The sequence below is a fragment of the Prionailurus viverrinus genome, chromosome F2 (assembly GCF_022837055.1).
Source record: "Prionailurus viverrinus isolate Anna chromosome F2, UM_Priviv_1.0, whole genome shotgun sequence".
In the NCBI taxonomy this organism is placed as follows: Eukaryota; Metazoa; Chordata; class Mammalia; order Carnivora; family Felidae; genus Prionailurus; species Prionailurus viverrinus.
In genome coordinates this window covers 67,978,019-67,994,860 of record NC_062578.1, presented here as the reverse complement: position 1 = coordinate 67,994,860, position 16,842 = coordinate 67,978,019, and the positions used below count along the sequence as shown (strand labels likewise).

The 16,842-nt window shown below is 44.4% G+C and overlaps 1 protein-coding gene across 6 annotated transcripts in view; it reads left to right on the top strand.

The window, feature by feature from the left end:
• The window catches only part of MTSS1 (MTSS I-BAR domain containing 1), a 180,105-nt gene that overhangs the window by 19,200 nt on the left and 144,063 nt on the right, over window positions 1-16,842 (top strand). For all 6 annotated transcript variants that reach the window (XR_007148522.1, XM_047842091.1, XM_047842090.1 and 3 more), the window contains exons 2-3: window positions 5,182-5,243; window positions 8,990-9,063. Coding sequence is in view for 5 of the 6 variants with exons in the window: in XM_047842091.1 (XP_047698047.1) it covers window positions 5,182-5,243; window positions 8,990-9,063 (136 nt within the window). In the remaining variant the exon portion in view is untranslated. The remainder of the gene's footprint in view (window positions 1-5,181; window positions 5,244-8,989; window positions 9,064-16,842) is intronic.

Below are 16,842 nucleotides of genomic sequence, written 5' to 3'. Positions count from 1 at the left end.
TTGTAAACAGGCTCGTTTTCTCTTCCCGTTTCTATAATAGGAGACTTTCCCTTTTTCGGAATCCAGTGTGGTCTAAGGTCTATTTTCAACAAATTGCCAGGGGTTCAAAACCTACCCTCCTCTCCAAAGAAAGCCAGGTGGTTCCAGGGAGAGGAGAGTCACATTCCAGTTGCCTGTCACTTTGGACTTGGCAGAACCCGGGTGCCCGGTGGGAGTCTCCTTTGCTTCGATTTTGGTCTGCCTGGAAAGTTGTGAAACTTTTATGTGTTCTCTGGTGAGCCCCACGGTGGGGTCTGTGTGAAGACTTTTTCACAGCCCCGGAAATGCATTCCTAGGGACCTCAAATGTGACCTGAGCCAGGTCAGAACCAGAAGCCTCAGAGGGGAGCTTTCTGGGACTTCTTGGTGGGTGGTGCAGGTCAGAAAATTGAGGACTGTCTTGGAAATGCTTTCTAAAAGGGTTCTCAGTGGATACTGCATCTTGATCTGCAGATTTCTTTTGAAATTTGAGCATTCTCGCTTTGGCTCAGTCGTAGAGTCTAGAAAAAACCAGAGCTTTTTCTCTGTTACCTTTAACGCTTTGTTCACATTTCTTCTCTCTCCTTTCTCACTTCCTCCAAGATTGTGATTTTAGTAGTAAAACTACTTTTAGGTGGGTAGAAACTTTTTTCTACCTTGAAAGAAACTTAAAAAAACAACCCAGATCTCGAACAATCCAACATCACTTTGCCTTTACCTTTTAATAACATTTACACACTTTTTTAAAAAAAAATTTCTCAATAAGGAGGCTTTTTGTCTTCTGTTCTTAGAAGTTCTTTTCTTTTCCTTTTCATTTTTTTTTTTTAGAATCCATTAAATTATATATTGCCTAAAACAGGTGGGCCTGACACTCTTTGATAGACTGTCGAATATCATTAAATCAGGAGCGAGCTGCTTTTGGAAGCCTTCTTCTGGCTGAGTGGGCGTTCGTGGGTGGAGAGCTATGTGCTGCACCCCTTGACTGGAGAGGGGACCCTCCTTTTGTTGCTAATTTGGTAAAGACTTAAGTGAGGCTCCAAGCAGTGGGGGTAGATAAGTAGTTTTTTGTTTTTTTTTTTAAAGTGCTTTGAGCAGATTTCAGGCGCATTCATGTCGGTTTGAGTACTCTTCCTGCCATGTATTTGGGGGTGACTGAGACTAGGCTGACATGTGCCCAGCTAGTTAACTAGTCGTGAGCTACAGCTGGTTCTGTACTTAGGCCTAAGAATGTGGGATCCCAGCCTGGATGGACAGTCTGACTTAGAGGTTTTCACATCTCTGCCAGCATCCTGAGGGAGATTGCAGGGGCCTGCACACCCTTGGTTCAGTTCTATCAAATGTTCATTGGACACTGACGGAGTGCCTGGCATTGCCCTGAAGCGCTTTAAAAACATTTTTCTGGGGGGGGGGGGGGCTCCTGGGTGGCTCAGTCCGTTGGGCGTCCACCTTCGGCTCAGGTCATGATCTCACGGCTCATGGGTTCGAGCCCCACGTCGGGCTCTGCGCTGACAGCTCCGAGCCTGGAGCCTGCTTCGGATTCTGTGTCTCCTCTCTCTCTGCCCCTTCCCCGCTTGCGCTCCGTCTCTCTCTGTCTCCCAGACACAGAATCCAATGTTTTTCTTAAGAAACATTCTAGATCATCTCAGTGACCTTCTCCAGGGGTCCCTGTATGGGAGTGATTGGTGTTGGGAAAAGGAGGGCTCAGCACTCCTGGCCTCCTTTACGTCGATGAACGCCGATGCCTTCTAGCCTTTTGGCTACAAGTTGGTGGTCAGTGTATCTGAACATCTTCAGGCTTTTCAGAAGAGCTTCTCATACTTTTTTTGTGGATCTGAAAGAGAATAAAAGGTTAGGTGAGGCTGTAATTGGTTGCTTTGAACTCTTGTGCTTTTAAGGATGCTGACTGATGTCTATCTGGACGGGGATCCCCAGTGGCCAGTCAGAGGACTCTGATCTCAGCCCTTACCTCTTTAATTACTTGGATGTAGATGTAGAAGGGGCATTCATACTTGATAAGAAAATGGTAAATATGTTAGGTGTTTTCATTGGAATTCCCCACAGTGTCTCGATGGGTCTGGAATGGTAGCCTGAGCTGTCAAAGGTTCACTCAGTGTAAGTTAAAATAAAGTTGTGCTCTTGGGTAGAAGCAGCCCACTGGGGCACAGAGACAAGATGGAGGCGGTGTGGCTTAGCAGAACGGTGACAGGATCTGTGCGTGGGTATTGGTGTCAGTAGCTGCCAATGGACCTCTGCCAGGAGCCAGTCAGACAGGATCCCTGGGGTGTGGCTTAGTGCCCCGTGGGAGCAAATTGTCGCTTGGGGGAATAAATCCAGAGACCTGCAGTTGGGCCAAGCAGGTCTCAAAGGCAGAACTGATGGATGTGCTCTCGTGGCATCTGTGGAACACACTTTAAGCTCCGGGTGGGTTGTAAATTCATGGTGTTTTGTTGCCAGAACCTCTAGTTTGATCTGAAAATTAAAAAAAAAAAAGGTAATGACTATTGTTTTCATAAAAATGATACATGATCCTTATTTAAAACACACACACACACACACACACACACACACACACACACACACACACACACAATTCTGGCCATATGGGAAAGTACAAACAGGAAAGTAACCTATTGGTCCAAATCTTAACTTCCAGAAATAGCCCATTTTAATTTTGGTAGAGAATTTTCCAGACATCTCTGTGTGCATTTTCAGGCAGGCTTGATACCTACAGAAATGTATAAAGAGACAATTTTTTTTTTTTAATGTTTATTTATTTTTGAGAGAGAGGATGAGCCAGGAGGGGCAGAGAGGGAGAGGGAGACACAGAATGTGAAGCAGGCTCCAGGCTCTGAGCTGTCAGCACACAGCCCGATGTGGGACTCGAACTCACAAACCATGAGATCATGACCTGAGCTGAAGTCAGGCGCTTAACCGACTGAGCCACACAGGCTCCCCTAAAGAGACTGTTTTATGACAAGATGTAAAACAAAAATATATTTAATTTTACTTTCATGTAACAGTATTGAAACTGGAGTGAAGTAATACTGGAGAGATTACTGAACTTCAGATGATGATTTCTTCTCCAAAAGAACTTAGTTTTTCAGACATCCCTCTAAAGCAGTGGTTCTTTTTTTTTTTTAATTTTTTTAAATGTTTATTCATTTTTGGAGAGAGAGGCAGAGCATTAATAGGGGAAGGGCAAAGAGAGAGGGAGACACGGAATCTGAAGCAGGCTCCAGGCTCTGAGCTGTTAGCACAAAGCCCGACGCGGGGCTCGAACTCACAAACCATGAGATCATGACCTGAGCTGAATTTGGACGCTTAACCAACTGAACCACCCAGGTGCCGCCCCCCTCTTTTTTTTAGTGTTTATTTTGCCAGGGAGTGAGAGAGAAGGGGAGGGGCAGAGAGAGAGGGAGACAGAATCCCAAGCAGACTCCACGTTGTCAGCACAGAGCCTGACATGGGGCTCGAACTCACTAACTGGGAGGTCATGACTTGAGCTGAAATCAAGAGTCAGATTCTCAACTGACTGAGCCATCCCAGGCACCCCTAAAATAGTGGTTCTTAACCAAGGGATGATTTTGTCCCATAAGGTCCATCTGGCACAGATGCCTGGAGACATTTTTCGTAGTCCCCACCAGTGGCATCTGTGAATGTTCCTGGCATCTCATGAACCAAGGTCAGGGATGGGGCTAGATACCCTGCAGTGCACAGGACAGCCCCTCCCAACCCCCCAAAAGAACTGTCTGGCCCAAAATGTCCTTGGTGGCAAGGTTGAGAAACTGTCCCCAAGGGTAAGAAAATAAGATTGTTAAAACCAATAGGAAGATGAAATCATTATGTTTTAGCTCAGTTGCAATTATAGACTATTCTGATTGGGCTTCTGCAGTGAAAGATGAGACGATTAACTTCATTAGAGTTTCTCCCTCCTCTCCTTAAACTGCAAAATCAGGAGGTGGCCCATGTTAGGCTCACCATGTCAGTGTTCTTAACACTTACATTCTGTCCTGCAACGATCACCCCCTAGGTGTTTAATCTTAGTTCTATGTTTAAATGATTCCGTGCCAAACTCTTCTTTTTTATTTTAAGTTTTTCTTTCAAGTAAACTCCACACCACACATGGGGTTGAACTCACAACCCTGAGAACAAGAGTCACGCTTTACTGGCTGAGCCAGCCAGGCACCCCCCCAGCTCCATTTCTCTAGCCATGTTTTTTCCTTTCCTGGGTTTATTTTGCATCACCTCTTGGTCAGTTGGCTATTTGATCTTAATATAAATTTAATGTGTAGGGAGGTGTCACAGTCCACTCTGGTTTGCTCCAGTCAGAATGGCACCTGCAGTTTTGAGTTTGTGTCTGAGTACCACACTTAAAAGAGAGACATCGTGCAGTGTCCCAGGATGCTGCAGGGACGTGAAACAGGGGCCTGTGTAGAAAATGAACTGCACTTGGGAAGGGAAGGGAAAGCTGTGGATGAATTCCCCGAGAAGACCTCCCTCTGGAAGCAGGGTAGGCCTTCGCTCTGAGGGTCCCCAGAAGGTTCAAGCCAATGCTGCATGGACACAAAAGACAGGGTGGCAGAGAGAGGTGTTGAGCTCCCTGTGAGCCGAAATGTGGTGGGGAACTACCTGTTGGCATGTTGTATGTAGACGTTGGGTTCAAGCCATCAGCTGAGTGGCTATATTTAGGTATCTTCTCAACCTTGAGATTCTGATGGTCTAACAACGCTTCCCAATAGCTGCCTGTCCTAGAGGGGCTCCGGTCACTCTGGTTTTCTCCTCCCTGTCCTTTGAGATAAGGGTGAAAAAAGCCACAGCCATGGTCACGTGGTTCAGGGCAGAGCCTTACGTGTTCTGCACATCTTGAATTTGGACCCATCATCTACTACTCAAAATGTGATCCATCCATCTATAGGTTAGATTCCACCAAACGTGTTCCAGTCGGTGTTTGTAGTATTTATAAGATTACCGGGCCTGTATATTTGAAACCCATTTCTGAGCCAATACGTTTACATATAATCTGGGCAACATACCATAGACTGCAGAGGAAGAGAGCACACACAGATCGTTCCCTGTGTAATTGGGGTCTGGGTGTTCTATTATTGTCTTAGTCAGGTGTCGGTCACAGCATGCCTTACTGATCGATGACTTTGTTTTGTTGTAGGGGAGCTATCCAGTTTGGGAGGATTTCATAAACAAAGCAGGAAAGCTACAGTCCCAGCTTCGGTAAGTATAGAAGCCTGTCGTTCCCAGAAAATGGCAACATCCACAAAGGATGGAATAGGACAGACCCAGGATGCAGATTGAGGTTAATTTTGGAAGCGTTACAGGTACAGAAAAGCATGTAGTGGGTTCTAATTTGAGCATTGCCACTTGTTAGCCTTATGTCTTGGGCCCCGGTTCCCTTAGGTAAAACTGAACTGTCTGCTCTGCCTTCTTCCATAGGAATTTTGAGAGTCAGATGAGCTGTTATATATGTAAGGTAATAATGGGCAACGTTCATGTAACGCTCACTATGTGCCAGGCATATGTTAATTAAATCTCCCAACCCTGGGAGGTAAGTACAGCTATTATCCTCAATTTACTGATGAAAAAAATGAGGCACAGAGAAACTTAACCAACTTGTGCAAAGTCACACAGCTGGTAAAAGCCAGAGCAGGGATTTGAACCTGAGTCTGGCTGCGAGGTCCATTCTGCTTACTGCCTATCCGTATAAAGAGCTTACAGCTTATTGTTGACTACTGTATCATTCCATTTGTGTGCAATGTCTAGAAAACGCACATCTGCAGAGACAGATGTAGATTAGTGGCTGCCTGGGCCTAGTGGAGGAAAAGGAGATTGAGTATACGTGGGCATGAGGAATCTTTTCGGGGTGATGGAAATGTCCTAAAGTTGGCTCGTGCTAGTGGTTGCAAAATTCTAAGTTCACTAAAAAATTGTTGAATCACACACCTACAAAGGTTGAATTTTATGGTATACGAATTATCCCTCAATAAAGCTATTTAAACAACAAGATCTAGGGTCCGTCGGCTCTAAGGGGCTATTGTTGCTTTGTCTTGTGCTTGTTTATGTATCATTTGATGTGAAATCGAATCTTCTTGTTACGGCTGTATGCTTTTAAATCAGTGAGGAGAAAGGCTACTCAGCGGTGTTCCATGAGGGACAGGGCATTTACAAAAGCAGTAACTCTCATGACTCCTGTTCATGGCATAAGGGGGATGACATCAGTTGTTTTGAATGTATGCAGGTGGTTTTCCAGAGGACAAAGCAAGTAAGGGTTTTCTAGGATAAAAAACCATGTGGATGACATGACACTTTTGGTCCTTTGCCCATGGACATCAGGGGGTTACTGCCCAGAGCTTTAACCATAGGACTGGACATCTCGTGGGTCCCCTATAGATCAGGAGAGAAGAACTCCAGAAGGATGGATCTTTCCTCTTCCATTCTGTCAGCTTTGTGGGGCCTGGGATTTCTATCCCATGCACCTGGGGTTTCCCAAGCTGTCACTGGTCTTCCAGGAGACTCAGGAATACAGCCCCTTCTCTGTTTGTCAGATCCTTTACCATTTCGGTGCTTAAGAACTTGTAAAGACTTTCTGCTGGGCCAGCTCCACTCTCTTCTGTCTGAATGCAAAGCCCTGCAGAAGCCTTTACCAGCCTCACCTTATCAAGCTACGTCTACTCACTCTTCTCATTGATTTCAAATAGTCTCCATCCTGTAGGTCCTTGCTGGAATCAACCAGTAAAACATTTAAGTAGCCCCCCCCCCACTACCATCCCCCCAACACATACACGTTTTTCTTATATGGCCTCATTTAATTATCTGGCAGCCTTTTCAGGGTCGACCAATGAAAAGATTCTCTTCCCCTTTTACCAAAGAGCAAGCCAAAACTTAAGGTAAATATGAGGTTAGTACAGCTGATTAGTTACAGTAAAACTTTTAAAGCAATCTTATACTCACTAGTACAAAGTACACTTTTTGTTTTTTAACAACTGTTTAGGCCTCCTGAGGGCAGGGACCATTTCTTTATTTTGTCAAACTGGTAGTGCCCAGCTGAGAGCCTCACGCACATGGTTTGGTGTTCTGCAGTAAAGAAAGGATAAGGCTATAGAAGAGGCAAATAAGCTGGGAACACATACACCAAATCACTCCTTTGTGCTGCCCCATCAGAGAACTAAGATATATTATGACAACAGCAGACAATGAAATAGGACTCATTGGAAGGCGGTGTTTAAAAGCTCCTAATTCCTCACACTTGACCACCATCCTCCTTTTCAGTGGAGCCCTGGTAACGGAGTAATACACAAGGCATCTCTATAGCTGGCTCATTAAATTGGGATGATTGGCATTGACTTGAAAATAATCCGGCCATTGTGTCAGATAGTAACTGTAAATCAGAATGAGCTATTTATAAATCCCAGGATGTTTGATAAAGCTGACTTTTCCAGGGTTTGCGTATGATGTCAACTCTTTGAAAAATATGCTTCAAAGGGGTTTTTTCTTTCAGTTTTCTTCTGTGTGTATGTCTTTTTTTTTTTTTTTTAATTTGAGCAGAATGGCTTTTTGCTCTAATGGAAAATATCAGGCCTCATTCTGCAGTTGGGTGCTAAGGGACTGTTGCACAGGTTTTCCCAGGGATGACTTCCAGCATCTTCCAGAACCTTCTGTGTCAGAGCTATGGTTGCTGAGTTTTAGAGTCACTTCTTCAGTTCCATCTTGAACTCTTTTTTTAATTCTTATTCTCACATTCTTCCTTCAACAGCTCTGCATTCTTAGGAGTGCTGAGTAGAGATTAGATTCATACATGAAATATTTGGAAATGAGCTTCGGGCTCCATGCTTGATTGTGAGTCCCGTTTGTGTGTGAGTCCTGAGGCTGGCTTGTTCTCGTTGTCCTTGACCCTGGTGTGGAGAGGTGCTTCCTCTCCATTGGATGACAGCTAGATCACAGCGCTAGGAACCAGTAGACCACAGAGTGCTCAAGAGGATGTGAGGAACTCAAAATAATTTCTGGGACAGCAAATGAGTGTAGTGACTTCTCCCCGGTGTCAGCTTTGAGGAATTCAGAAGATGCAGTCGAGATAGCATTCTAAGGTTGAAAAAATGGTGTCTCAATTTCATTGTAAGTGGGATTTAGGGGGAAAGAGTCACATAGCCAGGATCTGATCTGGCAGTGGGATGAGCATGGGACTGTGTGTCCTTCTGGGCTACCAGTTCCAGCTGGGATGAACTTGTGATCTTTTTTTTTTTTTTAATTAAAAAATTTTTTTTAAATGTCTATTTTTGAGAGAGGTAGAGAGAGAGCAGGAGGATGGGAAGGGCAGGGAGAGAGGGGGAGGATCTGAAGCGGGCTCTGTACGGATAGCAGAAGGCCCAATGTGTGTCTTGAACTCATGAACTGAGAGATCATGACCTGAGCTGAAGTCAGACGCTCAATTGACTGAGCCACCGAGGTGCCCCCAAACTAGTGATCTTGAAAGTCACTCTACTTGTCTCAGTTTTCCCATCTCTAAAATGAATTATTTGAAGTAGAGGATCTCTCTCCAAGATTCCGTCTCCCGGTCCATGTCTATAGGCTGTTTTCCTGCTCTAAAATTATTTCCACTTGTACCATAGTTTTTAATGATGGTTTTCATTTAGGTAAAAACACCTGTCTTTCCTCCTTAGTGAAATTTTGCCTGGTAATTGTGTTACACCATCAGGTGTCGTGATGGGAAGACTTGCCAGCATTTACCGAGCGGCACCGAATGAGCTGGGTGTTTTTGGGAGAGTGCGCTAATATCGGGAAGAAATGCTTCCTAAGGGGGGGAAAAAAAAAGTAGGCCTGCAAAGCCAGTGGTTGTCCACGTCCAGTAGGGTCATTTCTCCTAGAAGGTTGCATTCAGTTCTCCACAGAGGTTTTAACCCTTGAGCTGTAATGAATTTGCTAGCGGGAGACATTCCTCATGCTTTTGTTATCTGTTTGCATTTTAGGACCACAGTAGTAGCAGCGGCTGCCTTCTTGGACGCCTTTCAGAAAGTGGCCGACATGGCTACCAACACACGTGGTAAGCAGATGGAGGGATGGCACTCAGCGTGAACCGAGTTCAGCATGTGCCTCTTTGTTTACCCTTGGGCGGCGTCACGAGGAGATACAGCTTAAGTTATCAGAGCTTAGCTGACTCCTAGTTTTCACGTCCAAGAACACTTTGTGGGATTCCACCTATTAGAAGTTGCAAACAGTTCTCCGGACAATGAAGCACGTGAGAAGAACGAAAACTAAAGGAAAGGAACCGCGGGTTAGGCGGGAAGTGGCTGGGCGTGTTAGTTTGATCACTTTTAATGACATGCCGGCTGCAGAGCCTTGAACCGTGTGTCTGGTTGCAGTTTGTTTTTACCTCCTCACACGGGTTGTCCTAAGATTTGCCTTACCCCCTGGGGAGCGGGCAGTGAGAATGCTCGGGTAGACCATTTTTCTGCGAGGAGCCCTCGTGTAAGCGGTGCGCTGTTGCGTCGTATCTGGTGATGTCTCCCCCACATTTTTCTGCAAACCCCTGAAGAGTGTGACTTGGTCGTGTCTTAACTCCCCCAAAATAGTTCTTGCGACGTAGCAGGTGTTTAAAGTCGGCTTATTAAATCAATGAACAAAGGGGACTGTGGTGCCAATTTTCAATAATTTCAGGGACTACTGAATCATACAAAAGAATAATAAAAAAGTGTATAAAGGAGAAAATGATAGCTCCTGTATCCACTACCATTGTTGGAAAGACAACATTAACCGTAACGTGGAGACCTCTGTTCAAAGAGGGGTGCTTTCCTTTTCGTTCCCAGCCAGGGACGCTCTCCTCCCTTTCTTTTTTTTGTTTTGCCTTATATTTCTGGGTCTGCTTCTACACTGCCTGTTCTCTTCATTGTCATGGGAACATTGGAAAAGGTGGGTGTTGGGGGCAAGTGTTGAGGGGTTGCCCTCAGTCACACGAGGGTTTAGCTTCTCTGACACACCTCTCTACCTCCAGTGGGTTTCAGTAGGTACCCCTTTACCGTAGGTACTTAATTAAATATTCAAATGAATGTGCAGTGAGGACACTTCTCATTCATTCAAGAAGCCCGAAACCTGCTAATATTTTAGGTACCATTATGGGACCACAAAAACCAATATATTATTTATCCTCCTTGGCCTGGAAGGGCTTGCAGTTGAGTGGGGGGGGGGGTGGGAAATGAGATGTGCAAATAAAAGATTTCGGTGTGGAAATAACATGCATGGTACAGTACTAGCGATTAGAACAGCGTGCTGGGGGAATATCGGAACGTGAGCAATGTACTCAGTTCGGGAACCAGAGTCCTCCCAGGGGAGGTCTTCTATCTCCTTATTTCCAAGATGCCAATGGTGTTTCGAAAGGTTCCCTAGGAGAATGTGATGGAGATATCAGAGCGGTGGTTTGAAGAACTTGATCTGGTTCGCCAGCTTGATATGGGTCTTAGCTAGTATCTTTCTTAATCCCTTAAAAGATGATGACCTAGTTGACATGTGTCCATTATATTCTTCTTCATACGTGCATGTTCTAAACATTCTATAACCTTTAAGGCAATAATCACCACTGTTAAGTGTTTTTGAGTCTGTTTTATATTTTCTCCAGCGATATCCAGAACTGGACTTGTCTTTCTAGAATAGCCATCAGAATGTGTATTTCTTAAAAGAATTGCTCTACTATTTTAAAGAACTTAGATAGCTGATATTGCATTTTTGAGGCTCTGTGATCCTTAATCAGGTCTTATATTTTAATATTGAATTATTGATTGGACCCTAAAGGATGGAATAAAGCAGCATCCCCTGATTTCTCATAATTGCTTGCATCAAGGAGCCAGGGTTTCTGCAGAGGCTGCTCCCTGGAGTGGTTCTCGGCAGGAAACCAGGGGGACCTGCACATCTCCTGGTTGCAGGGAAGAAAAACAGAGCAATCATCTGTGGGGAAAGAACGCGAATAGCCTCTCTCTGGTGGTGACAGAGGTAAGAGTCAGAGTTTGGAGGTGATGTACTCGACAGAAGACAACTAATGTCACAGTGAACAGACTCTCGCTTTGATATATTTTTAAACCACTTGATTTCAGGTCATTTTTAGCGATGCCAGAATACTTTACATCTCGCCATCTCTAGTGTCCATGTGCACTGGGGGAAAATAACTTTCCCTGGAGTGTGAGAACTCTCCCGTGACCTAAAAAGGGTATGGTCGATAACAAAGAAGGTGTATTTTATGGAGAAGATAAGAGAGAAGCACGGAGGTGCTTCTTGTATGTTCCATAAGCATCAGAAGTGATTTTTACTAAGTTATTTTTTACAAATTGAAAAACCTGGAACACGTGCTTTTGTTTAAAAAATTCATAGAACAAAATTCGTAAAGTAAAATCCACCCTCCCAGTACCCCCTTGCAGCGACTGGAGTAAGCATCATATATATACTTTTTTTTTGTATACATAAATGCGTCCGGGAGGAAAAAAGCTAGTTGCAGAACAATATGTAGAATGGTATGTGGAATAAAGTACATCTGGGTGATCTAAAGGTAGCCCATAAGGAACATGTTCTCATGCTTGAACTCCACAGTATATTGTAGTTATCTTTCCATGCCCATACCTGTGGATCGGCCTTGTCCTTTCTAGTGCCCAAATGGAATTTCATAGTCTGGAAACAGAAGGATTTTCTCATTCTTCAGTTGATGGAAATTTAGGGTATCTCCATTTATTTGCTTTTACAAGGCACTCAGCAATTGATGCCCATGTATACATCCTTTGGGAGATTTATGTGTGACCTGTTTTTAATACTGTGTGCATCTCCATGGAAACGATCTATAGAAAATGCTTCAAACGGTTTTGGTCAGCAGCAAACCTACTTGGATTTGATGTCATTACAGACTGTAACTCTAATGTGGTTTGCAGTTTGATATCTGCCCTCTACGAAGTCCAGTTTTTTGCTTAGAGCTTCTCGAAGTGTTTTTTGAGTCCTTCTTGCTGGAAGTGATAGAAGGGAAGTTAAGCTCATCTCTTTTGGTCAGGTATCCAGAATCTCAAGTTAGCATGCCCCTGGTTTCCAAAATACTAGCATTCCATATTATCTCCCAAAGCTCTGAAATTCCTCTAACCTTTTTAGCAAATATTTTGCACTAGCTATTAATATAATGTATTTAGGAAAAACTTTTAAAGCTATTCACTATAAGAGCAAAATTACTCTAGTCATTATATAACTATTGTTAAATAGAATGTGGAAATATGTTAGAACTCGATTTTGTCACACAAACGTGTATAAGTTGGTATTATAATGTGTGTAGGTTAATAATTCAACTATAATGGAATTTAAGGGTTTATTAACACCATAATACATAGTACAGTTTCATGTTTTGTTGATTTTTGCACTCTTGGATGAATATACAGTTTGCATTTAGTATGAAAGTACACCTTTGTATTTAACATGAAAGTACACCTTTTCCCATATTACTGGCCGCAAAGAATTAACGTCTAGGCACTTGCTATGCATGGAATGCCAGACTTTGTGGAGCAGGGTCCCCATCTTCTTCGTGTCCATGATGGACCAGCAAATGGCCTATTACAGGAGTTGAGAAATGTTTGAACTGACTGGTAGGCAGTTGTCTGAGTTACTTAAAAATAAAAAGAAAAGGACTACCGGGTTGTGTTCACGTGCTTCTCAGTCTTGGGCAGCAGAGTCACCATATTGGGGGAATAGCACTCCTGCGCCTGAGTGTGCCTCGCACACTGGGCCCTGCTCCCTGTTTCACTGGAAGGCAGGGGTACCGAGCTGATGAGACCCTCCGCCTTAGCACTGGCCCTGCGCAGCACTGCATTGTTTGCTTATGTCAGCAAGGGCCTTTGAAGTGCATAATGCTATGTGACTTTCATTTTTGGCTGCCTCTGTGTGCCTGGGTAATTACTTTATAGCTCTGAAAAACCATCTCAGGGCTGTTTAGATAATGATACACCAAACCCAGAGTGAGGAGTTTTAAGATTTTATGAAGAAAGGAAATGGATCCCCGGCCGACCAGATCATCTTTAATGTCCAAAAGCCTTTGTACATCACTTAAAAAAGTGGGCGTGGTTTCGAGATTGGAAATCATGATAGCGAACCTTTATTGACTAGTAATGTGGGCGGGCTCTGTTCTAAGTACATCATGTATGCGGAGTCAATTCTCACAACGGCTGGTGAGATAGGTGCTCACGATCTCCATTTTAGGTGATAAAATCAGGATGAAGAGAACTTGACTTAAACCAAAGTTACATGGCCAGTTAGTGGTAAAAGGAGTCTGGCCCAGAGCCTAAAATTTGACCATTAAATTACAATTCCTTATGTAAGGAGCTCCTGGATTTCGTATAAGCTTATATTTGCTTTTCAAGTTACTTGATCCTGAATGTACTAAAAGGACCTGTGTAGCACCTTGGAATAACCAAGATTGGGAGCTGTGATGCCCAGTTGTGTCTCCTGGCTTTGCCAACTATGCCGCCCTGAGTAAATTATAAGCGCCCCCTTGTCCACGAGGGAATACGTTCCAGGACTCTCAGTGGATGCCTGAAACTGGAGATCGTCCCAAACCCTGTATAGACTTTTTTTTCCTATACATACATACCTGTGAGAAAGTTTAACTTATAAATTAGGCACAGTAAGGGTCATCTGGGTGACTCAGTCAGTTAAGCATCAGACTCTTCATTTTGGCTCAGGTCAAGATCTCATGGTACGTGAGTTTGAGCCCCACCTCAGGCTCTGCGCTGACATCACAGAGCCTGCTTAAGATTCTCTTCTCTCCCTCTTTCTCTTCCCCTCCTCCACTCTCTCTTTCTCAAAATAAATAAAAACAGGCACAGTAAGAGGTGAACAACAAAAACTAATGATAGAACAATCCTGACAATACACTATAATAAAAATTATGTGAATGTGGCCTTTCTGTCTCTCAGAATATCTTATTGTCCTGTACTCACCCTTCTTCTTGTGATGATGGGAGATGATAAAATGCCTACGTGATGAGATGAAGTGAGGTGAATGACGTAGGCACTGTGACCTAGCGTTAGGCTGCCGTTGGACCTTCTGACGCTTTGTCAGAAGGGGGGTCATCTGCTTCTAGACCGCTGCTGACTGAGACCACGGGAAGCAAAACCATGGATAAGGGGGAGAACTACGGTCTATTTTGCTTTTCTGGGCTTTAATTTCCCCAACTATAAAAGGGGTTTTCCCGGGACATAGAGTCCTGGATGGTCACAAGTCCTCTTTCTTCTAATATTCAATGGTTTTAAACCTCATTTGGTCCTATTAAATTCATAAAATATGAATGAAGTTGGACAGCCTAAATTCTCTCCGCAAGGCTATCTTTAGAGTTTCCAATTTTTGCTCTGGAGTCAGGAAGTGGAGGAAGCAAAGTTAAGCACAGGACTATGGAGAAGGGAGGGTTAGAAGAGAAAAATAAGGCTCCCCTCCCCCACCCCAGACCTGCTGCTGCTGCGTGTGCCCGAGGGCAGGTGGAAGGAAGCTGGAACTTTTGGACCACCACCTAGATCCAGACTGTTGGGAGATGTGCGTTAATCAGGGAGCCTGGGTTGCCAAGGTTCTGTGTGTCCGTGAAGAAAACCTCTGTGGCTTAGTGGTTTTTGCAAATATGTTGCGTGTGTTTAGTATATATTTTGTTAAATGCCAGGGTCTCTGCATCTGGCTGCGTGGATCATAATCACCCAGGAAGTTTGTTTCAAAAGACAGATTTCGGGGCCCTGCCTGTGGGATCTGAATAACTGGGTAGGACCTGGGAATCTCAGATTTTTTTAAAGTTCCTCAGGAGATTTTACTCCCCGGCGAGGTTTGTGCCTCCTGCCATAAACCACCTGTCCGGGGCTATCTCTGCCGGGGGCTGGCACTTCCACCCACGAAGAAATGCTCATGGCTCCCTGAAACTCTTAAGACCTTTGATCCGTGTCTGCTGGACATGTGCATTCCAGATCTGGAATGTCCTTCTCACTCCACCCCGTCCGCCTCCTTGAGATGCTTGAGGATTTGCTGCTCGTCTTCCAAGAGCCGGGTAAACAGTCACATCACCAGTGACACTTTTGCCCACAAGGTAGAGTGAGACCTCAGGCCTCGGGACCTCTGTGGTACCTGCTGCTGCCGGCAGGTGCACCTCACTGTGTCCTTACCGTTTCCCCACCAGAACACAGGCCCCTCCAGGATAGGCCTGCACCCTGCTCCTCTCTGAGGAGCCCAGGCACCTAGATGCCCAGTGTCTGGCATTGGGCCAGGTGCAGACAGCGTCTCAATGAACGACCAAGTGCGTGTCGCAGTTACCACACTCCCACGGTGCCCTCAGTGGATCTGGGTGAGGAGGGCTGTCCTTGCGGCCGGTGGGAGGTTGGTAGGGTGGGATCTTGGTCAGATTCCACTTGGGGATTCAGAATTCAAATTTTGATGACCCCTCCTTGAGGTCGAGTCTGGTGGAATGTGTGACTTGATATTTCAGTAGCTGAAGAGGGCCTAGCAATTCCTCAGTGCAGTCACAGGAAGGGGCAGGTGGGTGAAAGACGGAGCCCAGGGGAGAGCCGGGACCTTCCCTTCTAGGAGAGGAGGTCCTGGGAAGCTGTTTTCAAGAGGCAGCCAGACTGGTTCTGTTTGCCCCCAAGTTTTATTTTAACTAGGTGGTTTGGAATTTCACTAGCCCTTAACTTCTGGATTGACTTTGGTGTTCAAGTCAGACAGACCCTTTCACGTAATTAGAGCCTTATGATTTCTACCTAGGAAGCTACTTAGCCACAAACCAGAGGTGGAAGAGGGAATTAATTATTTTTAAAAAGTCATAAAGCCCTTCTCACAGGCCTGGAACTGAATATTCTTTGAATATGACCTTAAGGGAATGTCGACAAACTTACTCACTGATTAAAAATAAAGATGTCTAAAACTGCAATCTGCTAATCTCTAGATACGGCTATGGATCACAAACTATTATTTTTGGTTGTTGTCTTTGGGATTTTAATGCCTTTAGGAAAAGAGGGAACTTACAAATATTTGAGAAATGAGCTTAGTTGTGATTTTTCTTTAAGAGCTGAGCCTTTTTCTAAAAAAAAAAAAAATTCAAGGATCATATATTAATTTTTCTGATGATCTTATTCTGAGGATTTATAGATAATAGGAGGAAAAAAGGAGTCTGGCATAAAGCATCTGTGGAGCCTGGATAAAAAGTTTTGTGGAAACCTGGCAGGGGTTAATTTTGCTTGGAACCTGTATATGGCCGTAGTTGGGGCACCTTAGCTCTGATTTCCTGGAGACTGGCATGTCTTTTTTTTTTTTTTTTTTTTTTTTTTTTGAGCCTGGCATGTCTTAAGTGCCTGGGAAACAGTTGCTGATTTGTTGAAAAGTTTCATAAGACAGAACACTTCCTAGCGTACAGGGTGGATGGACCAGCTGCTGTATTCTCTCATGTTTTTAAACATGAGTTTAGGTATGCTGTATAGAAGATGACCTAGAAACTCTCCACTGCTTTTCATTTTCAGGGTTTTGAATTTGATTTTGATTCACATGAATTATGCTGAGGAAACCCTAAGCAAATTTTGCCTCTGCTGGTAGTTGACATTTTGAATTCTCCCTGCTAGGATGCTGGTGGGTGTGGTGGGGAGTAGAACAGAGCTCGGAAGAATAAGAACATTTGTATTTGGCTGAAGTGGGAAATTGGCCCGGCAAAGACAAAGTCACCTTTTCTCTCGAAGTTCTTTTTTGTTTGTTTTCCCTTTAATTGCAGGCCCAGTGCCAGGACTCGACGGCTCTCGTGTATGCTGTGGAGTCCTGGCCCCGTGGAGCCTTCAGTCAGGGCCAGGCC